The sequence below is a fragment of the Procambarus clarkii genome, chromosome 14 (genome assembly GCF_040958095.1).
Source record: "Procambarus clarkii isolate CNS0578487 chromosome 14, FALCON_Pclarkii_2.0, whole genome shotgun sequence".
Lineage (NCBI taxonomy): Eukaryota > Metazoa > Arthropoda > Malacostraca > Decapoda > Cambaridae > Procambarus > Procambarus clarkii.
This window is the reverse complement of record NC_091163.1, coordinates 22753289-22778787: the sequence shown is the minus strand read 5'-3', so window position 1 is coordinate 22778787 and position 25499 is coordinate 22753289. Positions and strand designations below refer to the sequence as shown.

General features: G+C 46.1%; 1 protein-coding gene across 1 annotated transcript; it reads right to left on the bottom strand.

Annotated features, from left to right (window-relative positions):
• Positions 1 to 20410: 20410 nt before the first annotated feature.
• LOC123753686 (salivary glue protein Sgs-3-like) lies at positions 20411 to 21631 on the bottom strand. Its single transcript, XM_045735653.2, has one exon. The coding sequence runs from the start codon at positions 21629 to 21631 to the stop codon at positions 20411 to 20413; it is 1221 nt and encodes a 406-aa protein (XP_045591609.2).
• Between the last annotated feature and the right edge of the window lie 3868 nt (positions 21632 to 25499).

Sequence of the window (25499 nt, the reverse complement as noted above, 5' to 3'; positions counted from 1 at the left end):
TTTCCGCTACCTAACCTAACCTAACATATAAAGATAGGTTAGGTTAGGTTAGGTAGGGTTGGTTAGGTTTGGTCATATATATACGTTAATTTAAACTGCAATAAAAAAAATTGACCTCAAACGTAATGAAATGGTTAGATTTATCATTTCATAAGAAAAAAATTAGAGATAATATATTAATTCAGGAAAACTTAGCTTATTAGGCAAATCGGGCCTTGCATAGTAGGCCGATAAGTGCGTTCTGGCTACTAGGTACGACATATATATATATATATATATATATATATGAATGAAAACTCACACCCCAGAAGTGACTCGAACCCATACTCCCAGAAGCAACGCAACTGGTAACTACAGGGCGCCTTAATCCGCTTGACCATCACGGCCGTCAAAAGGAAGTGATAGCCGAGGCTATTTGAGCCACTTCCCCGACGGCAACTCGGATGGTAATCTTGGGCATAGCATTTCACCAAATCACCTCATTCTTTGGGGCACACGTGAGGAACACAAATGCGAACAAGCCTGAATGGTCCCCAGGACTATATGCGAATGAAAACTCACACCCCAGAAGCAACGCAACTGGTAACTACAGGGCGCCTTAATCCGGAGTATGGGTTCGAGTCACTTCTGGGGTGTGAGTTTTCATTCGCATATAGTCCTGGGGACCATTCAGGCTTGTTCGCATTTGTGTTCCTCACGTGTGCCCCAAAGAATGAGGTGATTTGGTGAAATGCTATGCCCAAGATTACCATCCGAGTTGCCGTCGGGGAAGTGGCTCAAATAGCCTCGGCTATCACTTCCTTTTGACGGCCGTGATGGTCAAGCGGATTAAGGCGCCCTGTAGTTACCAGTTGCGTTGCTTCTGGGAGTATGGGTTCGAGTCACTTCTGGGGTGTGAGTTTTCATTCGCATATAGTCCTGGGGACCATTCAGGCTTGTTCGCATTTGTGTTCCTCACGTGTGCCCCAAAGAATGAGGTGATTTGGTGAAATGCTATGCCCAAGATTACCATCCGAGTTGCCGTCGGGGAAGTGGCTCAAATAGCCTCGGCTATCACTTCCTTTTGACGGCCGTGATGGTCAAGCGGATTAAGGCGCCCTGTAGTTACCAGTTGCGTTGCTTCTGGGAGTATGGGTTCGAGTCACTTCTGGGGTGTGAGTTTTCATTCGCATATAGTCCTGGGGACCATTCAGGCTTGTTCGCATTTGTGTTCCTCACGTGTGCCCCAAAGAATGAGGTGATTTGGTGAAATGCTATGCCCAAGATTACCATCCGAGTTGCCGTCGGGGAAGTGGCTCAAATAGCCTCGGCTATCACTTCCTTTTGACGGCCGTGATGGTCAGGCGGATTAAGGCGCCCTGTAGTTACCAGTTGCGTTGCTTCTGGGAGTATGGGTTCGAGTCACTTCTGGGGTGTGAGTTTTCATTCGCATATAGTTCTGGGGACCATTCAGGCTTGTTCGCATATATATATATATATATATATATATATATATATATATATATATATATATATATATGTATATATATATATATATATATATATATATATATATATATATATATATATATATATATATATATATATATTAGTATATTTTGGTAGCAGTCTTTCCTGTAGACATATATTATTAAATATGACCGAAAAAGTAAGATTAATAATTCTAACACGAATTTTCTCAATCTTTCGTACATTTCTTTTCACTGTTGGAGGTAAATAAAAAATCAATTCTCCAAAATTCATTTTTATTTCTAGTCTGACGCGACACGAGCGCGTTTCGTAAAACTTATTACATTTTCAAAGACTTTAGTTTACAAATACACAACTGAATAGAACTTACGCATCTCCGATTTTATATCTACATTTGAGTGAGGTGGATGGGGTGAGGTGGCATTAATAGGGTATTAATTTCATCAACACAAGACAGAACAAGAGGTGGCATTAATAGGGTATTAATTTCATCAACACAAGACAGAACACGAAACAATGGGTATTGAATAAAAGTGTTTGTAGAATGCCTATTGGTCCATATTTCTTGATGCTTCTATATTGGAGCGGAGTCTTGAGGTGGGTAGAATATAGTTGTGCATTAATTGGCTGTTGATTGCTGGTGTTGACTTCTTGATGTGTAGTGCCTCGCAAACGGCAAGCCGCCTGCTATCGCTGTATCTATCGATGATTTCTGTGTTGTTTACTAGGATTTCTCTGGCGATGGTTTGGTTGTGGGAAGAGATTATATGTTCCTTAATGGAGCCCCTGTTGCTTATGCATCGTTAAACGCCTAGAAAGAGATGTTGTTGTCTTGCCTATATACTGTTTTTTTGGAGCTTACAGTCCCCAAGAGGGCATTTGAAGGCATAGACGACGTTAGTCTCTTTTAAAGCGTTCTGTTTTGTGTCTGGAGAGTTTCTCATGAGTAGGCTGGCCGTTTTTCTGGTTTTATAGTAAATCGTCAGTTGTATCCTCTGATTTTTGTCTGTAAGGATAACGTTTCTATTAACAATATCTTTCAGGACCCTTTCCTCCGTTTTATGAGCTGTGGAAAAGAAGTTCCTGTAAAATAGTCTAATAGGGGGTATAGGTGTTGTGTTAGTTGTCTCTTCAGAGGTTGCATGGCGTTTCACTTTCCTTCTTATGATGTCTTCGACGAAACCATTGGAGAAGCCGTTGTTGACTAGGACCTGCCTTACCCTACAGAGTTCTCCGTCGACTTGCTTCCATTCTGAGCTGTGGCTGAGAGCACGGTCGACATATGCGTTAATAACACTCTTCTTGTACCTGTCTGGGCAGTCGCTGTTGGCATTTAGGCACATTCCTATGTTCGTTTCCTTAGTGTAGACTGCAGTGTGGAAACCTCCGCTCTTTTCCATGACTGTTACATCTAGAAAGGGCAGCTTCCCATCCTTTTCCATCTCGTAAGTGAAACGCAGCACGGAACTCTGCTCAAATGCCTCCTTCAGCTCCTGCAGATGTCTGACATCAGGTACCTGTGTAAAAATGTCGTCAACATACCTGCAGTATATGGCCGGTTTCAAGTTCATGTCGACTAAGACTTTTTGCTTGATGGTACCCATGTAGAAGTTTGCAAACAGGACACCTAGGGGAGAACCCATGGCGACCCCATCTACTTGCTTATACATGTGCCCATCCGGGCTCAAGAAGGGTGCCTCTTTAGTACAAGCTTGGAGTAGTTTCCTCAGAATATTTTCTGGTATGTCAAGAGGAGTACAGGCTGGATCACGATACACTCTGTCGGCTATCATCCCGATTGTCTCGTCCACAGGTACGTTGGTAAACAGCGATTCTACGTCCAACGAGGCTCTTATCCCTGTGGCCCGTGTGCCCCGCAGTAAGTCAACAAATTCCTATAGAGACTTCAGGCTGAAGGCGCAGGGAACATAAGGAGTCAGCAGGCCGTTGAGTCGCTTCGCCAGTCTGTACGTGGGTGTGGGTATCTGGCTAATGATTGGCCGAAGTGGGTTTCCAGGCTTGTGTGTCTTGACATTTCCATACGCATATCCAGGTTTATATTCCCCAATGATCTTTGGCAGGTGGAGTCCGGATTTCTTGGCGTTCACAGTTTCGATCAGTTTGTTGACCTTTGCTTTTAATTCGGCTGTAGTGTCCTTCGTTACCCTTTGGAACTTAGTTTGGTCAGAGAGTATGATGTTCATTTTCGCCAGATATTCGTCTTTTTTAAGAATGACATATATTGGCGACTTGTCACCTCTCCTGACAACTATCTCCTTGTTCTCACGAAGGCTTTTAGCTGCCGCTTTGAGCTCGGGGGACAGTATGGTGCTTCTGTAATTGCCTCGATTCTTTCCTCCTTCTGCAATAAGTTCTGCTTGTAAGGTATCTTTGGTGGTGACCTTTTGTGTCTCGAGGTCGAATATGTCGTCCAACAGAATTTCCAACTCTACTTTCCGGGCCATCTCACTCGGTCTGCACATAACATGACAGTTTATGCCCAGATTTAGGAGAGTGACTTGGTCCTCAGTGAGGTTAATTCCTGCAAGGTTCAGGAAGCCATCTCTCTAGATGTAACAGTCATGGAAAAGAGCGGAGGTTTCCACACTGCAGACTACAATAAGGAAACGAACATAGGAATGTGCCTAAATGCCAACAGCGACTGCCCAGACAGGTACAAGAGGAGTGTTGTTAACGCATATGTCGACCGTGCTCTCAGCCACAGCTCAGAATGGAAGCAAGTCGACGTAGAACTCTGTAGGGTAAGGCAGGTCCTAGTCAACAACGGCTTCTCCAATGGTTTCGTCGAAGACATCATAAGAAGGAAAGTGAAACGCCATGCAACCTCTGAAGAGACAACTAACACAACACCTATACCCCCTATTAGACTATTTTACAGGAACTTCTTTTCCACAGCTCATAAAACGGAGGAAAGGGTCCTGAAAGATATTGTTAATAGAAACGTTATCCCTACAGACAAAAATCAGAGAATACAACTGACGATTTACTATAAAACCAGAAAAACGGCCAGCCTACTCATGAGAAACTCTCCAGACACAAAACAGAACGCTTTAAAAGAGACTAACGTCGTCTATGCCTTCAAATGCCCTCTTGGGGACTGTAAGCTCCAAAAAAAACAGTATATAGGCAAGACAACAACATCTCTTTCTAGGCGTTTAACGATGCATAAGCAACAGGGCTCCATTAAGGAACATATAATCTCTTCCCACAACCAAACCATCGCCAGAGAAATCCTAGTAAACAACACAGAAATCATCGATAGATACAGCGATAGCAGGCGGCTTGACGTTTGCGAGGCACTACACATCAAGAAGTCAACACCAGCAATCAACAGCCAATTAATGCACAACTATATTCTACCCACCTCAAGACTCCACTCCAATATAGAAGCATCAAGAAATATGGACCAATAGGCTTTCGACAAACAATTCTATTCAATACCCATTGTTTCGTATTCTGTCTTGTGTTGATGAAATTAATATCCTATTAATGCCACCTCTTGTTCTGTCTTGTGTTGATGAAATTAATACCCTATTAATGCCACCTCACCCCATCCACCTCACTCAAATGTAGATATAAAATCGGAGATGCGTAAGTTCTATTCAGTTATGTATTTGTAAACTGAAGTCTTTGAAAATGTAATAAGTTTTACGGAACGCGCTCGTGTCGCGTCAGACTAGAAATAAAAATGAATTTTGAAGAATTGATTTTTGATTTACCTCCAACAGTGAAAAGAAATGTACGAAAGATTGAGAAAATTCGTGTTAGAATTATTAATCTTACTTTTTCGGTCATATTTAATAATATATATATATATATATATATATATATATATATATATATATATATATTTATATATATATATATATATATATATATATATATATATATATATATATATGTCGTACCTAGTAGCCAGAACGCACTTCTCAGCCTACTATGCAAGGCCCGATTTGCCTAATAAGCCAAGTTTTCATGAATTAATTGTTTTTCGACTACCTAACCTACCTAACCTAACCTAACTTTTTCGGCTACCTAACCTAACCTATAAAGATAGGTTAGGTTAGGTTATGTAGGGTTGGTTAGGTTCGGTCATATATCTACGTTAATTTTAACTCCAATAAAAAAAAATTGACCTCATACATAATGAAATGGGTAGCTTTATCATTTCATAAGAAAAAAATTTGAGAAAATATATTAATTCAGGAAAACTTGGCTTATTAGGCAAATCGGGCCTTGCATAGTAGGCCGAGAAGTGCGTTCTGGCTACTAGGTACGACATATATATATATATATATATATATATATATATATATATATATATATATATATATATATATATATATATATATATATATATATATATATATAATTATACACACGCTAGCTGTGGCTCAGTCTGGTTAAAAGGGAAAGAAAGAAAAGAAAACTCACGTTTCTAATAGGTTTAATTTCACAGTGCCTGTGAGTATACAATATTTTTTGTTGTTCTATTGCCTGTGGAGATATAGAATGTCTGGTTTGCCGACTCTAAAACACGCAACATATAATTGTCTATGTGAGAAGCAATCCGTGTCTAGATGTAAACTGCACAATTCTAAAGATTGGCCCTGGGCTTTGTTGATAGTGATTGCAAACGCCAATGGAATTGGAAATTTCATTCTCTTAAATTGAAATGGCATATCCGGTGATATCATAAGAATGTGAGGAATGAGGACATTTTAACATTTGAAAGGTTCTGTCAAGATTGTTCCTTCTACGACGTCGCTGATTAATTTTTTTACTGCAAGGTGCGTGGCGTTGCAAAGTTTTGACTGGTAGATATTTCGCAACATGGTAATTGGCAAGCCGATTTTTAATTGCAGTACTTGTGATGTTATCCCTGGCAGATCGAGTGAACTCAAAAATTCTGTTGGATAATTAACCGCTTCATCTGCTTCCACAACAATGTTGACGGACTTGTATGTAACTGCGTTGCTTTGAATGTTAGACTGAATTATATTGTTAAGTTTGTAGACGTCTTTGTTCGTGGCTGCAAGAACAGTTCGTTCATTCAGCCAATAGTGATTCTTATAATTGGGTTGAATATTGGGAAATACTTTTTTAACCCCATTTTTCTTTTGAAGTCACTAAATTGAAGAAGTTATGAAGCAATGAAATTCGTCCTGAGGTCAGATCAACCGGCAAGTTTCCGTTCCCAATTTCCAGCAACTGATGTGAGAATATCTCAGCTGATGGATCGTTTTGCAGCTGGACACGCATATTTGTAGTTAATTTTAATGTCTTTGCGTGGCGCCACAAATTAGAGTATTTCAGTGTAGCATTTATTTCGTCCGCTGGTGTCAATCGAGGAATTACAGATAATGTTTATCTGAAATCTCCAGCAAGCAATATTAATGTATTCCCAAATGTTCTGATGTTTGCACGCCAATCTTGCAATGATCGATCAAGAGCCTCGAGCGATTTTTTGGGGGGCTTTTGCCCACAAAAACATGTGTGCATTCATCCCAAACAATTAGTCATTTCTGCAATTCTTTTCCCATGAAGGATACTTTGGAAATGTTGCACGTGGGAGTTTCAATGACACCGCATGTTCTATGGCAATTTCAAGGCCGAAGTAGTAGTTTTTCCACATGGTAGCAATGTCGCAACAATTGCGGACGATGCACGAGCTAAGGTTATGCCATTTTGGGATCGAAATGCTGCCAGAATCAATCTAATTAGGAAGGTTTTACCAGTTCCTTCTGGCGCATCAATGAAGATTTCTTCAAGCCCGTTATTAACAGTTTTAATTATTTGATTGTAAATGCCTTTTCGCTCAAGAGTTAGATTATGAATATTTGATTGCACATACATCAGATCACCTGTGTTGTAATTTTGTTCACGACGCAATTCTACATCGAACGAAGCAGCAGCAGATCGATTCGGTGATGGCATTTCCAACTGATTGAGAACATTGTTCGCGATTTCCAAGCACAAATCTTCAATAATTATCAACGCTTCGTTGTAGATTTTTGCTGTGAAATCCATGTTCATATATGAAATTTCTTTGCGTATTCGACGGATAATATCTTCAGCCATGTGCGCTTTATATTTCCCTCATAACTCTGTTGGAGATGAAGGAGAGCAGGTGGTCAATATGATTGCAAACAATACACGAATTTGATTTGGATGTGACGTGTTGGACGCATATTAAGACATACATCCCGGTGTCGGTCATTTTCCAATAAACTCAGAGCTTGATATGCACTACGGGAAGTGGCATGTGTTACGGCGTTGTCAAATCTCAATTGCTGGAAAGACGTTGGACCAGACACATTTACCAACAGTATGCGAAGAAAGAAGCATTCATTTTGATTGGGAAGCACGGGCTGTGTGTCGTAGTTTATTTGCATATGCCAGGTTGTCCGTCGACTCGCTCTCCTCGTTTGCGTCGTTCAAAGGATTTTCTATTGGGATTCCATGTGTAATAGGTAGACACTTCCGAATTCAGCAGTGTTTTAGCAAACATGTTATTTTGACATAACGTGAAGTTAGCAGTTAATGTTGCAGCCGGTGGATTCATGGCTGTTGCACATTTGCAGCTGTGAAATAAACGTTTTGTCTATTTCTTGTTTTCAAAACCAAAACAAAAAAATACTAACGAAATATTTTAATTTAAACTCAGATCAATCGACACAGCTCAATTTCACCACCTCTGAAAAATATGAAGAACAGTTAAAAAATAAATTAATTTTTTTTAAATAGAAACAAATAAACTATACTCATGAAATGAACAGTATGATAAACAAAACCGCTCAATTCCAATATAATGCCACACAAAATAATTAAATCAAAATTAAAAAATCTAAATCTATGAAAATTCAACTTATCAATGCAATTGGAAACATTGAAATCAAATTGTAATATATTTTATTTAGTGCGTGTTCCTCTTACGGGCAACAGATGGCGCTGTTAAAAAAAAAAATGTTTTTACCTGTCACAGGTGTGGCATCTATATATTAGGTATATACAAACACACACGTATTTGAATGGAACGTTGTGTCAAAATTTCAAAGCAATCGGTGAAGAACGTTTGGAGATTGCAGCGTGTGTTGTTCTTACGTCCAACAGATGGCACAGTTTAAAAAAAAACACATGTTTTTTCTTGTCACAGGCGAGACATGTATATATTAGGTATATGACAACACTCTCCTATTCGAATGCAACGTTGTATCAAAATTTCCAAATCGGTAAAGAGGTTTCGAAGATTTCCCTCACATGAAAAAGTTAAAAAAAAAAAAAAAAAAAAAAATCTTTATAGACGTGTCATCTATATAGTATGTATAAAAAAACACGCTCGGATGTGAGTGAAACATTGTGTAAAAATTTCAAAGCAATCGGTGAAGAACTTTCGGAGATTGGCGATTTTGAACAAACAAACATATATATATATACATATATATATATATATATATATATATATATATATATATATATATATATATATATATATATATATATATAATGTTGTTTAAGATGACCGAAAAGGTAACATTAATAATTCTAACACAAAATTTCTCAATGTCTTAGGTTTCTCTTCACAGTCGAGGGTAATTGAAATATCATTTCTCCAAAATTCATTTTTATTCTTGGTTTGACGCCTGAACGCGTTTCGTAATTCTTATAACATTTTACAAAACTTAGTTTACACAAAAAAATTTTCATACTTATACTCGCTTTGGGTGAGGTGATATGGCACAAATTTTGAGTAAGATGACAAATACAAGACAGAAAACGAGACAATGGGAATGAAAAAATAAGAATGGAAGTGACTGCAGAAGGTCTATTGGCCCATATCTCCTCCTGCTGATTGTATATTGGTTCGGGGTGTTGAAGTCGATTGAATATAGTTGTGCATTAATTGGCTGTTGATTGCTGGTAATCAACAGCCAATTAATGCACAACTATATTCTATAAGTTTTCTAGCCTGCTGACTGAAACAAACAACAGTGTTCCAGCCTGCTAACTGAAGCAATAATAATGTTCCATCCTGCTACCCGAAGCAAACAAGTGTTCCAGTCTACTAACTGAAGCAAACAACAGTGTTCGAGCCTAGTAATCATAGCAAACAGCAGTGTTCCAGTTTATCAACTGAAGCAAATAACAACAGTGTTCCAGCCTGCTAACTGACGCAACAGTGTTTCAGCTTTCTAACTGAAGCAGTGTTCCATTCTGCTAACTGAAGCAAACAAGTGCGCTCAAGCCTGCTAACTGAAGCAAACAAGTGTTTATTCCAGCTGAGACAAACAACAGTGTTCAAGCCAGCTGAGACAAACAACAGTGTTCCAGCCTGCTAACTGAATGAAACAAGTGTTCAAGATTGCCAAGACAAACAACAGTGTTCCAGCCTGCTAACTGAAGCAAACAGTGTTCCAGCCTGCTAATTGAAGCAAACAGTGTTCCAGCCTGCTAATTGAAGCAAACAAAAGTGTTCCAACTTCTAACTTAAGCAAAGCTCAGTGTTACATTATGCTAACTGAAGCAAACAACAGTGTTCCAGCCTGCTTACTGAAGCAATAATAATGTTCCAGCCTGTTACCCAAAGCAAACAAGTGTTCCAGTCTACTAACTGAATCAAACAACAGTATTCCAGCCTGCTAACTGAAGCAAACAACAGTATTTCAAATCAAACAATTTGCTTTGGATAAGTATTTGGGATGGGTCGGGGAAGGGAAGGGGGTGGGAGGGAGGGAATGTCCAGTAGTATCCACCTTCCAAGAAACGCTGGACAAAGTAACATGGTAATCTTTACAGCCTTCCTATGACGTATTATGCTAATTATTGGAAGTCATTAACTACGCTTCCAGCATTGGAATATCATGTTAACCACGCTCCCAACAATGGGATATCATACTAACCTCTCTCCCAGCAATAGGATATCATGCTACCTATGCTTCCAGCAATTGCACATCTTGCTACCTTGACTTCCAGCAACAGAATATCAAGCTAACGTCGCTCTCAGGAGTATGATATTATGCTACCAACACTCCCAGCACTAGGATATTATGCTAACTATGCTCCCAGACATAGGAAATCAACCCACGTTCAGTACAACAGCTAAAAAACCTCTTCATGAATTGACTTTTAGTCATAAAATATCCATATTAGTACCACGTAATAAAGCTGATAACTTATCACCGTGTATTCACCGTGTATAGCCTAGATACACATTTTGTAGTATATATTAAGCAGTAAAACCCGGTACAAAGCCGTTTAGGATGGAGAGTCCCAAGTTGGGCCAACATCAGCGCTTCCAGGGTAAATGGGATGAACCTCGAACCAGTCCGATAAATTGCTTGGTTAATGGTACGTGTAAGTAAGTAATTATCAAAAGAAGGCACCAAACCGGGAAGGCTATGTAGCACCATCAAATGCGCAAAATAATCAGAGGGCGCTAAATATCACCAAGGATGCCAATACGAGAACAAAACCGCATAAGGCGAACGATATCAAAAGTATCCGAGTCACCAAGAATTCTATTGAGGGACAGGTGACCACGAGGGGCGGTCGGAAAGCAAGACACACGCTCGTCCTGGAAGTCAGGACATTCAAGAAGGACATGCACGACCGTAAGAGGGACAATGCAACTAGGACAATAAGGAGCAGGGCGGCGCTCCATCAAGTGACCATGGGTTAAGCGAGTATGGCCAATACGCAATCTCCCACCGCCGGTTACGGTGGAAGGAGGACGGCCACGAGGAAACACAACATTTAAGAGTACGTAGCTTTACCAGTAAGAGACAACCAAGAAGCCTGCCAACGGGTAAGGACTGAGGAATGGATAACCGGGTAAAAGTCGGACTACGGAATGCCTTTACGAGAGATGGGACAAGAGCGGACAGCTTCCTTGGTGGCAGCATCTGCACGCTCATTTAAAGACACACCAATATGGCTGGGAACCCAACAAAACTCAACCGACTTAAATTTACTGTGAACAAGAAGCAGCCAATGCTGGATCTCGACAACTACTGGATGAACCGGATTAAAGGACCCGAGAGCCATGAGGGCACTACGAGAGTCAACAACAACTACAAATGAGGACTGACAACGAGAAAGCAGGAGACGAAGAGCATAGAGAATAGCATAAAGTTCCGCTGTAAAGATGCTAGTCTCCGGAGGTAAGCGACACATATAAGTGCGATCAGGAAAAACAACAGGGTAGCCAACACCGTCAGCCGACTTAGACCCATCGGTGAAGACAGAAACGGAGCGGGAGTGAGAAGAAAAGTGCTCAAGGAAAAGGCGTTTTAGAACCGTAGGAGGGGTAAAAGCTTTAGTGATACGGGTCAAGGAAGTACAAAACCGCGGAAGAGGGACTCTCCACGGGGGCAAAGAAGGAACAACACGAGGAGAAACATTAGAAATACGAACGGAAAGAGAATCCTGGAGCGAGATAACTGGACAGAAAGAGGGAGGTGGTGAAGAGGAACAGGAACCGCAGGAGGGGTAAAAGTTAAAGCACGACAGAGGCGAGAGGAAGGATGTTGTAAGGACCGCGCAAGATAGCGAAGACAGTAGCGATCACGGCGGTCCTGGAGAGACAGGAAGCCAGTGTCAACATACAAGCTAAGAACGGGAGTCGAACGAAAGGCACCAGAACTGAGGCGCAACCCAGTATGGTGCAAAGCATCAAGACGGTGAAGAGTAGAAGGAGAAGCAGACGAGTAAGCAGGGCAACCATAATCGAGCTTAGACAGGACAAGAGAGGAATGTAAAGCAAGGAGAGTGCACCTATCTGCTTCCCAAGAAGTATGGGACAAGACCCGAAGGAGGGTAAGGGCCTTAGAGCACTCAACACGGAGGTAAGAGATATGGGGAGATCAAGACAAACGAGTGTCAAGGAATAACCCCAAAAGCTTTGCGGAATCTTTGTATTCAAGGGGATGACCATAAAGTGACAAAGAGGGACGAAGAACAACCCGTTTCCGCGTAAAAGTCATGGCACAAGTCTTAGAAGTAGAGAACTTGAAGCCATGATCGGTGGCCCAAGACGACACAGCATCAATTGCAAGTTGAAGCCGGCGCTGAAGGAGAGGCGAATCATCACCCTGACAGCAAAGGGTAAGATCATCGACATAGAGAGCGGAGAAGACACCAGAAGGAAGAGAAGAAAGAAGACCATTGAGGGCAACCAGGAAAAGAGTAGTGCTCAGAACACTACCCTGGGGCACACCTTCGTATTGCTGAAAAGAGGCAGAGAGCGCGGTACCAAGGCGCACCCGAAAGGAACGACGGGAGAGGAAGCTGCGGAGAAAGAGAGGGAGATGACCATGAAGGCCAAAAGAATGAAGTTGAGATAGGATATGATAACGCCAAGTGGTGTCGTAAGCCTTTTCCAGGTCAAAAAGGACGGCAACAACGGAGGTCTTCGCAGCAAAAGCAGTACGAATATAGACCACCAAGTTCACCAGGACATCTGTCGTGCTGCGGCACTTGCGGAAACCAAATTGAGAAGGGGAGAGGAGGTGATGGTGTTCCAGGAACCACATCAGACGAACGTTAACCATACGTTCAAAGAGTTTGCAGACACAACTTGTGAGAGCAATAGGGCGAAAGTCCTTAGGGGAAGTACCCAGAGACCCCGGTTTGCGAACAGGGAGGACAACGGCATCGAGCCAGTCCTCAGGGACTGACGACGACTCCCAGATCCGATTATACAGACTCAGTAAATACTAAGACGTGCACGGAGGGAGATGGCGAAGCATCTCATAATGAATACCATCGGAGCCCGCCGCCGTAGAACCGCAGAGGGCCAGGGCAGAACGAAGTTCAGAGAGAGAGAAGGGATCATTATAGGGAAGTTGAAAACGAGTGCAGAAATCTAAAGGACGAAACTCAAGGACAGGTTTACGAAGAAGAAAAGATTGGGGAAGATGAAGACCAGAGCTAACAGAAGAAAAGTGGGTACCCAGTACGGAAGCGACCTGCAACGGGTCCGCCACAAGAGTATCATGGAGGTGAAGGACCGGTGAAACATCGGGAACGAATTTACCCGCTATCTTGCGGATACGCTTCCAGATCTGGGCCAGAGGTGTTTCGGACGTAATTGGTGAGACATAAGATGCCCAACATTCACGTTTAATTCAGTCGTACAACATTCAGCCGTACGGATGGCCCTACGGGCCACCGCACTCGCTTTCCGAAAGAAAAGAAACGGTCGTCTGCCTACGGCGGTGCCTCTTCCAGGCTGCACGCTTACAGCGGACAGCCCGAGCACAGTCCGCATTCCACCAGGGAACGCACTTTCGTGGACCCCGAGAGGAAGAGCGAGGGATAGAGCGGAGGGCAGCGTTGAAGACAGTGTCATCAAAAAGGAGGAGAGCGCGAGAGAGAGGCAGAAGGGAGAGGTCAGAGAGAGTAGCACTGAGGGTAAATAGGGTCCAGTTCGCCTTAGCAAACTGCTACCTAGGGAAAGAGAGGGAAGGGCGAAAAGAGAAAAAGGAAACAAGGATGGGGAAATGATCACTTCCATGGAGGTCATCAAGAACCTGCCACGTGAAATCTAAGTAAAGAGAAGAAGAGCAGAGAGAAAGATCAAGACAAGAAAGGGTGCGAGTCCGAGAGTCCAAATGAGTGGGCTCACCAGAATTCAGAAAAGACAGGGAAGAAGAGAGGAGAAACGGCTCAAGAAGGCGACCCCGGGTATTCGTCAGAACGTCACCCCAAAGAGAATGACGACAATTGAAGTCACCCAGCAGGAGCACAGGCTCCAGCAAGGAGTCTAGGAGGTGTTTCAAATCAGGAAGAGAAAGCGGGACACTCGGGGGGAGATAAATGGAACAAACAGTTTACCATTTCCCCACAAAGATACGAGCAGCAGAACAATGGAGAGGCGAAGGAAAAAGTAAAGGAACAAAGGGAACATCAGCACGAATGAAAAGAACAGAAGAATTAGAAGCCCCAGCAACAGCTGGGGGGGGGGGGGAGAGAAAGGAATAGCCACGAAAACGACCAGGACGAGCACCAAGCATTGGCTCCTGGAGACAGACACAAAGGGGCGAAAACCGCGAAATCAGAAGTTGGAGTGCGAGGAAATTGGCGTAATAACCTCGAACGTTCTATTGAAGAATGGACAACGACGAGAAGAGAAAGGACAAAAACAGAGAACAAGGAAGAAACAAAGGCGAAAGAGCAACAGAGCACGTTAAAGAATATCAGGGTCGGGGATCAGAGTCAGCAAAGTCAAGGTTAGGGGGCATGGGTAAACTGAGCAAAGACGGAGGGAAGGAAACGGGAGAACAGATCAGAGGTGGGCGGGCGGAGTCCGGAGGAGGAGGAGGAGACAACGGAGAGGAACAGGCAAGGATAGCAGCAGGAAGAGGAGGGGTAGAAAGAAGGGAGCGTACCTCAGCAAGGGCAGCAACGGAGAGGGAAGCGGGGGCTAAAGAAACCTCCATAGCAGGAACAGGGGGCGCAACCACCGAAATGGGAGGGGAAGGAGCGAGAGAGGCAGAAGTAGGGGCCCGAGGAAGAAAGCGAAACCTTCTTACCCGCTGGGGAGGAGGAAGGAGAGGAGCCAGGTTTACGCTTCTGACACAAAGAGACAGGTGTCCCAGCAACCACGTACTGGGCAACGGATTCTAGCGTCTCAACAGGAGAAGCTGAACGAGAGCACACCTGACGGCCGTTTGGAGAGCGATGGACATCAGCCCGCACCGACAGGCGGCGGGGAGAGTCAAGAGACGGAGGGGAAGGATGGGAAGGAGGAACGGAGGGAGACGAGGAAGAAGACACAGGAGACACGACAGACCGGGTAGAAGGAAGGGGAACCCCAGACAGAGGACCAGGAGGAGGATCCTTCGGGAGAGAACCCAAAGGAACAGAGGAGGGGGCAGTGGGCGTATCAGGGCCCAAGGCCCGGAAACGGTTGTGAGTCTGAGGAATGCGGGAAGGACGAGGAGAGGAAGAGCGCAACACGCGAGCATAAGAGATATTAGCATAAGGCGGGAGCCGGCGAACCTGGCGTCTCGCCTCAGAAAAAGATAAACGCTCCCGGTGCTTCAAGTTGAGGACGGCTGCCTCAAGCATGTAATTGACACACGCACGGGAGAAGGTAGGATGGGCCTCACCGCAGTTGAGGCAACGAGCCTTGGGAGAAGTGCACTCCGACTTAGAGTGACCTTCGCCACCACACAAAGGACAGAGAGAGACAGTCCCGGAGCAGCGGAGGGCACCATGCCCAAACCTCCAGCACTTGTTGCAGAGCCGAGGAGAAGGAATGTACTCCTGGACAGAGCACCTGGCACCAGCAAGAATGACAGAGGGTGGAAGGGTCCTACCATCAAAGATAATCTTCACAACCCGGAGGGGTTGACGGCGACTACCACGAGGGGGACGAGTAAACGTGTCCACCTGGAGAATAGAATGGCCCTGGGCAGCAAGTATATGTCGAATATCGTCGTGGCAGTCGCGCAGGTCCCGAACACCGGTCGCAACATGGGGCGGAAGCAAAATAATGCCAACACTGGCATTCAATTGAGCGTTCTTCGAGCCACAATTAGAGGCAGGACACCCAACAAGAAGCTATCGCCGATCTTGCCGGGGCCTCCTAGGGGTGCGTCGTGTGTATACGCCCCACAAACGCCACCTTAAGAAACCGACAGTCCGTCGAGATCGGGTTCAGTGACGAAAGGGGGATTGACAATAAAAGGTTCCCCTCGCTCTCGACGTTAGGTACTACAGTTCTACGGGTGCAAGAGTATGCCTCCTCAAGCACCCGGGCGTCAAAATAGAAGAAGTCCAAGGGAAGAACCAGAACAAGCAAAAGGTCGGCAGGAAACGGCAAGCAGATAGGAGAAGAGGGGGGAGAAAAACGAAACAGAAGGAAAAGGAAAAGGTGCCCAGCAGAACTGGAGAGGACGGCAGCAGGAGCACAAGGCTAGAAAAGGACAGAGGACTGTCCCAAGGAGCATCACACTCCGGCAGCCGCCCACTAAGCCCCCACACGGCGACAACGAGCTGAGCGGGGAGGGGGTGGTACGTGTAAACTTACGCACTTGAGAGAGAGAAAATCTTTACTACAAAATCGAATATTATATATTATAATTTTTTTGGGAACGATTATGAATAACCGCATATTTTTCAATGGAACTTCTTGGAAAAAGGTTTTATAGGTGTTTTCATGTATATATATATATATATATATATATATATATATATATATATATATATATATATATATATATATAATGTCGTACCTAGTAGCCAGAACGCACTTTTTTGCCTACTATGCAAGGCCCGATTTGCCTAATAAGCCAAGTTTTCCTGAAATAATTTATTTTCTCTAATTTTTTTCTTATGAAATGATAAAGCTACTCATTTCATTATGTATAAGGTCAATTTTTTTTTATTCGAGTTAAAATTAACGTAGATATATGACCGAACCTAACCAACCCTACCTAACCTAACCTAACCTATCTTTATAGGTTAGGTTAGGTTAGGTAGCCGAAAAAGTTAGGTTAGGTAGGTTAGGTAGTCAAAAAAACAATACATGAAAACTTGGCTTATTAGGCAAATCGGGCCTTGCATAGTAGGCAGAGAAGTGTGTTCTGGCTACTAGGTACGACATATATATATATACATACATATATATACATACATACATACATACATACATATATATATATATATTTGATTAATTTATCGAATTTCATGAAATTTAAATTTTTTGTGTCAGTAGTGACTGAACTGTTGTGAAGCTGTTGGCATTGCCAACAAGACCATCAGATGTAACCCCTCCGATGTTAGGTAAAGCCATGTCTGGTATCCCGACCTCGACGCAAGTAATTTTTGTTATGCAATTTAGATTTGTTGTTTACGGTCAGATTTTACAATTTTAACATTCTTAAGATATGATTTTTTTTAACAGGTGAATGTTGGAAAGTGAGCAGGTTTACCGTTCAACAGTGGACGGCTGTAATGCAGATCTTTCTCTCTAGTTGAAACAACAACACAAAAAATGATGTATTAAGTTGCCCAAACCTAACCCACCCGAGGACCCATAGATAGGAACCTTGACAGCCCGGGCCTTTTGCGAGCCGCTATGATTTATATCACATCATATATTGGCCGTTTGGGGGACTTATAAGTTAAAATGCGATGCGGTATTAGAGTCCTGATAGTAAAAGGTAGCCGAATCCCCTCTGTATCTCCTTACACAGAAATATATCGGACGCCTTAATAAAGTAACTAAACAAGTGCTCTCCCATATTTACTCATGTCTATATTCTTAATTTGCAATCAATACTCTTCTTCAACTAGATAATTTAATAAAATTACATTTACTTTGATACATGGGTGTGACTATGCCCTTCACCAATATATATATATATATATATATATATATATATATATATATATATATATATATATATATATAAATATTAAAGTATATTTACACTTATTTACAATAGCATCTCTTTCACACGGGACAAATACTTTAGCAGTGTTCATCAACGCCAGTGATTCCACAGTCCCAGTACCTTGTCCACTCGTTCGGGCAAACACTGGCGAGTTCACCTTTCCACATGGGACAATCCACCCACACAGTATCACGAGGTGCCTACCCTCTCCAGCTACTCATTGGTAGAGGGCTTCAGTAACACGCTGACAAGGGTCCTAAAACTAACTCATACAGGCAGACACCCGGCAGAAACCTCTATCAGCTTGCTAGCAGCATTTCACAATAGGCACATCACTGTCTTCCATAACCCTTGCTAGCCAATCCTGGGTAAGCCGATCTTCACCAACACTGCGTATATCAGCAGCTAACACACACTGCCCGGATCGACGGCGGCTACAATTGTAGAATACTTTTCTTCTTGCAGGACGAAGCTAAGGGTTCGTGGACTGCCCAAGGTAAACTGCCTTCCTCAGTACAACCGCCTCTATATGTCACCTCCGTGGACATAAAACGTCATTAATTAGATGGATAGTACCCTGGGTAACCCTGGGACAACACTCACAGGGGTATCGTTACTATGCTCTGTAGCCACAACCTAGATGGCGCTGATCTTGATACACCAGCCACCAGAGGTCACCCACATCGACCTCTCTTTCTGACTAATGCAGGAAACTGGAGCCATTCACCAACACCACGCCACCACCAATAGATGGCGTTGTCTACATAGCGCCCAATACTAAAGGAGTTGGAGTGCAGACCCATAGTCAGCGCTGAAATTGCCACTCAACACTCTGACAATGGTATCGATACCGTAACAATGGGTCATGTAGACCAGTGGTCTGCGTCCTCAGCTTACAACAACTCTGCAGAACTGAGTTTAATCCCTGGGCACGAGAGAAGCCCCTGTTCACCAAGCAGTAAAATAGTTGCCTTGGAGTTAGGCAAATGTTGTGGACTGTGTCTTTAGGAAGATCAGTAGTTGACGTAGGAGAGACCTCGTTAAACCTATATTCACAGGCTTCCTGTCCTCGATTTTTTTTTTATTTCTAACAAAAAATTTGTTCTTCATACTGCTCGTTACATTTCAGAACTCAAATGTTTAATATACAACTCACTATATATTAGTATTAGCAAAAACGATGTTGTTAACAGCTCGGTGCATGTAATGTAAATGCTAGCAACTAAATTATGCAAATCACCATCGTCGGGAGCGGATGTGATCGTTAAGTCCCTCCGTGTACCAGGCGGCTCCTTGTTTATGTGGCACAGATCTATAGTCGTAGTGATATATATCTCATGCTGTGTTCGTGGCTGTTTAGGGTCGTTGACAACGTTAGGAAAAATATCTAGAGTCGAAGACGACATATAGAGAACTGTCTAGAGTCGCAGACGACAAATAGAGAGCTGTCTAGAGTCGCAGACGAGATATAGAGAGTTGTCTAGCGTCGCAGGCGATATATAGAGAACTGTCTAGAATCGCGACGACATATATAGAGCTGTTTAGAGTCGCAGACGACATATAGAGAGCTGTTTAGAGTCGCAGACGACATATAGAGAGCTGTCTAGAGTCACAGAGCTAGACGACATTTGGAAAGCTGTCTAGGGTCGCACACGACATATAGGGGGAGCCGTCTAGTGTCGCAGATGACATATAGAGATGTTTAGAGTCGCAGACGGCAAATAGAGAGCTGTTTAGAAGCACAGATGTCATATAGAGAGCTGTCTAGAGTCACAGACGACCTATAGAGAGCTGTCTAGAGTCGAAAACGACATATAGAGAGCTGTTTAGAAGCGCAGACGACATATAGAGAGCTGTCTAGAGTCGTAGACGAAACATAGAGAGCTGTTTAGTGTTGCAAACGACACATATAGAGAGTTTTTAAAGTCGCAGACGACATATAGAGACGTGACTAAAGTCACATACGATATTTAGAGCTATTTATTGCTCAAAATGCTATATGTAATAATATGTGGTTGTAAGTGTGGTTGGGGCCCTGGTGGTACTTGGAGTGGTTATGGATCTAATTGTAGCAGTTGTGGTTGTGGTTCTTTTGGTAGCAGATGTGGTTGTAGCTCTGGTGGTAGCAGTTGTGGTTGTAGGTCTGGTGGTAGCAGTTGTGGTTGTAGCTCTGGTGGTAGCAGTTGTGGTTGTAGGTCTGGTGGTAGCAGGTGTGGTTGTGGCTCTGATGGTAGCAGCTGTGGTTGAGGCTCTCGTAGTAGAAGGTGTGGTTTTGACTCTTGTGGTAGCAGGTGTCATTGTGGCTCTTGTGGTTGCGGCTGTGATGGTAGTTAGTGTTGTTGTAGCTCTGTTTATGGCAGGTTTGGTTGTGGCTCTGACGGTAGCAGGTGTGGTTGTGGCTCTGATGATAGCAGCTGTGTTTGTGGTTCTGATGGTAGCAGGTGTGGGTGTGGCTCCTGTGGTCCTGTGGCAGCAGGTGTGGTTGTGGCTCCGATGATAGCAGCTGTTAATGTTGCTCAGATGGTAACATGTGTGGTTGTGGCTTTGATGATAGCAGTTGTGGTTGTATCTCTGGTGGTATCAGGTGTGGTTGTGGCTCTGATGGTAGCAGGTGTGGTTGTGGCTCTGATGGTAGCAGGTGCGGTTTTGGCTTTGACGGAAGGTGTGGTTGTGGCTCTGATGGTAGCAGGTGTGGTTGTGGCACTGATGGTAGCAGGTATGATTTTGTCTCTGATGGTAGTAGGTGTGGTTCTGGCTCTGATGGTAGCAGGTGTGGTTGTGGCTCTGATGGAAGCAGGTGTGGTTTTGGCTTTGACGGAAGGTGTGGTTCTGGCTCTGATGGTTGTAGATGTGGTTGTGGCTCTGATGGTAGTAGATGTGGTTGTGGCTCTGATGGTAGTAGATGTGGTTGTGGCTCTGATGGTAGCAGGTGTGGTTGTGGCTTTGACGGTTGGAGGTGTGGTTGTGGCTCTCATGGTATCAGGTATGGTTCTGGCTCTGAAGGTATCAGGTGTGGTTGTTACTCTGACGTTAGTAGGTGTGGTTGTGGCTCTTATGGTTGTAGGTTTGGTTGTTACTCTGATGGTAGCAGGTGTTGTGGCTCTAATGGTAGCATGTGTTATTGTGGCTCTGTTGGTAGCAAGTGTAGTTGTGGCTCTGATCATATCAGATGTGTTAATTTCTATGATAGTAGTAGGTGTGGTTGGTGCTTTGATGGTAGCAGTTGTGGTTGTCGCTCCATTGGTAGTAGCTGGGGTTGTTGCTCTTGTGGTAGCAATTATGGTTGTGGCTCTCGTGGAAGGAGTGGTTTTGGCTCTGGCAGTAGTTGGTGTGGTTGTGGCTCTGGTGGTAGCAATTATGGTTGTGGCTCTCGTGGAAGGAGTGGTTTTGGCTCTGGTAGTAGTTGGTGTGGTTGTGGCTATGGTGGTAGCAATTATGGTTGTGGCTCTGGTGATTTTAATTATGGTTGTGGATCTGGTGGTAGTAGGTGTGGTTGTTGCTCTGATGGTAACAACTGTGGTTGTGTCTCTGAGGGTAGCAGGTTTGGTGGTGGCTCTGATTTTATCTGGTGTGGGTGTGGCTCTGATAGTATCAGGTGTGGTTGTGGCTCTGAGGTTAGGAGGTGTGGTTGTAGCTATTGTGGTCGTAGGTTTGATTGTTGCTCTGAAGGTAGTTGGTGTGGTTGTTGGTCTGGTGGTAGCAGGTGTTGTTGTGGCTCTGGTGGTAACAGGTGTCATTGTGGCTCCTATGTTTGTAGGTGTGGTTGTTGCTCTGTTGGTAGCTGGTGTGGTTGTGGGACTGATGGTAGGAGAGGTGGTTGTGATTCTGATGGCAGCAGTTGTGGTTGAGGCTCAGGTGGTAGCAGGTGTGGTCGTGGCTCTGGTGGTAGCAGGTTTCTTTGTGGTCCGCCTCCTTCTCCACTCTCTGTAGTGTGGCCCGCCTCCCTCTCCACTCCCTGTAGTGTGGCCCGCCTCCCTCTCCACTCACTGTAGTGTGGTCCGCCTCCCTCTCCACTCCCTGTAGTGTGCCCGCCTTCCTCTCCACTCCCTGTAGTGTGGCCCGCCTCCCTCTCCACTCCCTGTAGTGTGGCCCGCCTCCCTCTCCACTCCCTGTAGTGTGGTCCGCCTCCCTCTCCACTCCCTGTAGTGTGGTCCGCCTCCCTCTCCACTCCCTGTAGTGTGGCCCGCCTCCCTCTCCACTCCCTGTAGTGTGGCCCGCCTCCCTCTCTACCCCTTGTTGTGTGGCCCGCCTCCATCTCCACTCCTTGCAGTGTGGCCCTCCTCCCTCTCCACTCCCTGTCGTGTGGCCCGCCTCCCTCTCCACTCCCTGTAGTGTGGTCCGCCTCCCTCTCCACTCCTTGCAGTGTGGCCCGCCTCCCTCTCCACTCCCTGTAGTGTGGCCCGCCTCCCTCTCCACTCCCTGTAGTGTGGTCCGCCTCCCTCTCCACTCCTTGCAGTGTGGCCCGCCTCCCTCTCCACTCCCTGTAGTGTGGCCCGCCTCTCTCTCCACTCCCTGTAGTGTGGCCCGCCTCCCTCTCCACTCCCTGTAGTGTGGCCCGCCTCTCTCTCCACTCCCTGTAGTGTGGCCCGCCTCCCTCTCCACTCGTTGTAGTGTGGCCCGCCTCCCTCTCCACTCCCTGTAGTGTGGCCCGCCTCTCTCTCCACTCCCTGTAGTGTGGCCCGCCTCCCTCTCCACTCCCTGTAGTGTGGCCCGCCTCTCTCTCCACTCCCTGTAGTGTGGCCCGCCTCCCTCTCCACTCCTTGTAGTGTGGCCCGAATCCCTCTCCACTCCTTGTAGTGTGGCCCGCCTCCCTCTCCACTCCTTGTAGTGTGGCCCGAATCCCTCTCCACTCCTTGTTGTGTGGCCCGAATCCCTCTCCACTCATTGTAGTGCGGCCCGTCTCCCCCTCAATTCATTGTAGTGTGGCCCGCCTCCCTCTCAATTAATTGTAGTGTGGGCCGCCTCCCTCTCCACTCCCTGTAGTGTGGCCCGCCTCCCTCTCCACTCCCTGTAGTGTGGCCCGCCTCCCTCTCCACTCCCTGTAGTGTGGCCCCCCTCCCTCTCCACTCCCTGTGGTGTGGTCCGCCTCCCTCTCCACTCCCTGTGGTGTGGTCCGCCTCCCTCGCCACTCCTTGCAGTGTGGCCCTCCTCCCTCTCCACTCCCTGTGGTGTGGCCCCCCTCCCTCTCCACTCCCTGTGGTGTGGTCCGCCTCCCTCGCCACTCCTTGCAGTGTGGCCCTCCTCCCTCTCCACTCCTTGTATTGTGGCCCTCCTCCCTCTCCACTCCTTGTAGAGTGGGCCGCCTCCCTCTCCACTCCCTGTAGTGTGGCCCGCCTCCCTCTCTACCCCTTGTAGTGTGGCCCGCCTCCATCTCCACTCCTTGCAGTGTGGCCGTCCTCCCTCTCCACTCCCTGTAGTGTGGCCCGCCTCCCTCTCCACCCCTTGTAGAGTGGCCCTCCTCCCTCTCCACTCTCTGTAGTGTGGCCCGTCTCCCTCTCCACTACCTGTAGTGTGGCCCGCCTCCCTCTCCACCCCTTGTAGAGTGGCCCTCCTCCCTCTCCACTCCCTGTAGTGTGGTCCGCCTCCCTCTCCACTCCCTGTAGTGTGGTCCGCCTCCCTCTCCACTCCCTGTAGTGTGGCCCGCCTCCCTCTCCACTCCCTGTAGTGTGGCCCGCCTCCCTCTCTACCCCTTGTAGTGTGGCCCGCCTCCATCTCCACTCCTTGCAGTGTGGCCCTCCTCCCTCTCCACTCCCTGTAGTGTGGCCCGCCTCCCTCTCCACTCCCTGTAGTGTGGTCCGCCTCCCTCTCCACTCCTTGCAGTGTGGCCCGCCTCCCTCTCCACTCCCTGTAGTGTGGCCCGCCTCCCTCTCCACTCCCTGTGGTGTGGTCCGCCTCCCTCTCCACTCCTTGCAGTGTGGCCCGCCTCCCTCTCCACTCCCTGTAGTGTGGCCCGCCTCCCTCTCCACTCCCTGTAGTGTGGCCCGCCTCCCTCTCCACTCCCTGTAGTGTGGCCCGCCTCCCTCTCCACTCCCTGTAGTGTGGCCCGCCTCCCTCTCCACTCCCTGTAGTGTGGCCCGCCTCTCTCTCCACTCCCTGTAGTGTGGCCTGCCTCTCTCTCCACTCCTTGTAGTGTGGCCCGAATCCCTCTCCACTCCTTGTAGTGTGGCCCGAATCCCTCTCCACTCCTTGTAGTGTGGCCCGAATCCCTCTCCACTCATTGTAGTGCGGCCCGCTTCCTTGTCAACTCCTTGTAGTGTGGCCCGTCTCCCTCTCAATTCATTGTAGTGTGGCCCGCCTCCCTCTCCACTCCCTGTAGTGTGGCCCGCCTCCCTCTCCACTCCCTGTGGTGTGGCCCGCCTCCCTCTCAATTAATTGTAGTGTGGCCCTCCTCCCTCTCCACTCCTTGTATTGTGGCCCTCCTCCCTCTCCACTCCCTGTAGTGTGGCCCGCCTCCCTCTCTACCCCTTGTATTGTGGCCCTCCTCCCTCTCCACTCCTTGTAGAGTGGGCCGCCTCCCTCTCCACTCCCTGTAGTGTGGCCCGCCTCCCTCTCCACTCCCTGTAGTGTGGTCCGCCTCCCTCTCCACTCCTTGCAGTGCGGCCCGCCTCCCTCTCAATTCATTGTAGTGTGGCCCGCCTCCCTCTCCACTCCCTGTAGTGTGGCCCGCCTCCCTCTCCACTCCCTGTGGTGTGGCCCGCCTCCCTCTCAATTAATTGTAGTGTGGCCCTCCTCCCTCTCCACTCCTTGTATTGTGGCCCTCCTCCCTCTCCACTCCCTGTAGTGTGGCCCGCCTCCCTCTCTACCCCTTGTATTGTGGCCCTCCTCCCTCTCCACTCCTTGTAGAGTGGGCCGCCTCCCTCTCCACTCCCTGTAGTGTGGCCCGCCTCCCTCTCTACCCCTTGTAGTGTGGCCCGCCTCCATCTCCACTCCTTGCAGTGTGGCCCTCCTCCCTCTCCACTCCCTGTAGTGTGGCCCGCCTCCCTCTCCACTCCCTGTAGTGTGGTCCGCCTCCCTCTCCACTCCTTGCAGTGCGGCCCGCCTCCCTCTCAATTCATTGTAGTGTGGTCCGCCTCCTTCTCCACTCCTTGCAGTGTGGCCCCTGTATTCCTCCACTACTCATGTTTGCTGAATATCAGTACTAGTCTTTCATAGTCACACAGCAGAATTAATTTTGCTGCCAATACTTTAACATTTTGAATCTATTGTATGATATTTAAATATTTGAGTCAACATAATTAGACCATTGAAAGTTAAATCACCCACCAGGTATTGTAAAGCAACAATCTGGTCTGCCTATAGCGGGCGAGAATGGTCTGCCCCATACTGACAATATTAAGGGTGGTACGGTCGTTATTGCCAGGTCAGACTTCTACATGCCCGTTCTGGCCTTATCCTGTGGTCAGAGAAACGTCAATAATGACCATCTTACAGCTGAGAAATGTGTCCGTGACGCATTGATTTGATTTTATGTGACGCTGTTTGAGGAATGGCTTTTAGACGAAGCACGAAATGTCATTGGTTTCAGGGAGAGAGCATGGCATTGATGCCATGGTGATAGATGCAATGCTATGGTGGTAGATGGTAGATTCAACGCAATGGTTGTAT

Bases quoted from the DNA above. Each gene is read 5' to 3' on its own strand.
- LOC123753686 (XM_045735653.2), bottom strand. From the start codon at position 21,631: ATGACACCTGTTACCACCAGAGCCACAACAACACCTGCTACCACCAGA.